We start from the raw sequence: 844 nt of genomic DNA, 5'->3' as shown, positions 1-844 counted from the left end.
AGAAATTGTTTTGTTTATGGGAACAGGCTTCCTTCACCAAGGCAACTGCTCCTTAGGGTGCTTCCTAAAGAAGAGGAACTTCTCTCGCTCTCATTCTCTCTCCCCTTCTCTCCCGAGCATATTTGGATAGCTGCCTGGAGTGCGGGCCTGGCTCCAAACCCATGAAAATCTGCCAAATATAAAAGCTTCTCAAGAATGAGATGGATCTTGGGGCATCCTCCCCTGAGAAGCAGGATAAAGAAAACTTAGTGGGTGAGTTCCCTTTTCCTGCCCTGAGCTTGTTTTATGTATATCAGGCAAAGCAGGAGCTGTGGTGTTGTAGAGAGGTCAGTGTGAGCATGGAGCAGAGTAATGCATACGAGATTGGCCTCGATTTCATTGAGAACCTAAGATTTTGGATTCATTGCTTATTGTGGTTTTATTTGCTTCTTGTACAGCAGCCCATAACTTGCTTTCTTTAAATTCAGTTTTAGATAGAATTTGTGTTCATCTCCACATTCTTTTGTGTTCCTCTCCACATTCTTTTTTTTTTTTTTGCATTAAGTAGCAAATATATGTGGAAGAGGCTGAAATGTATCCATTTCCAAATATCATCCTATGGTGCTGCAATTTAAAAGGAAAAGTTGGTTTGAGCTGCATCGTGCTTGATACATGGAGAGACGTTGAGGAAAACAAAACTTAGCCCATAACACCACCTACTACCTTGAATACTAATGGCTATTTTATATCCCCAAGCATTTTGTTTGCATTCTATTTTTAAATCCTACAATAATCCAAGGTAGATTCTCTCATACTCTCCTTTTATGAATGAGAAAACTGAGTCTTGGAAAGTTTAAAAACTTGT

General features: G+C 39.8%; 1 protein-coding gene across 1 annotated transcript in view; it reads left to right on the top strand.

Moving 5' to 3' along the window:
- The first annotated feature begins 102 nt into the window (after positions 1–102).
- The window catches only part of STOML3 (stomatin like 3), a 24,877-nt gene continuing 24,135 nt past the window's right edge, over positions 103–844 (top strand). Inside the window, exon 1 of the mRNA XM_019658681.1 lies at positions 103–252. Coding sequence (XP_019514226.1) covers positions 201–252 — 52 coding nt within the window. The 5' untranslated portion in view covers positions 103–200. The remainder of the gene's footprint in view (positions 253–844) is intronic.

The sequence above is a fragment of the Hipposideros armiger genome, unplaced genomic scaffold (genome assembly GCF_001890085.2).
Source record: "Hipposideros armiger isolate ML-2016 unplaced genomic scaffold, ASM189008v1 scaffold_287, whole genome shotgun sequence".
NCBI classification, from domain to species: Eukaryota; Metazoa; Chordata; class Mammalia; order Chiroptera; family Hipposideridae; genus Hipposideros; species Hipposideros armiger.
Note: the sequence above shows the minus strand (reverse complement) of the source record. Positions and strands in the feature narration are given on the sequence as shown.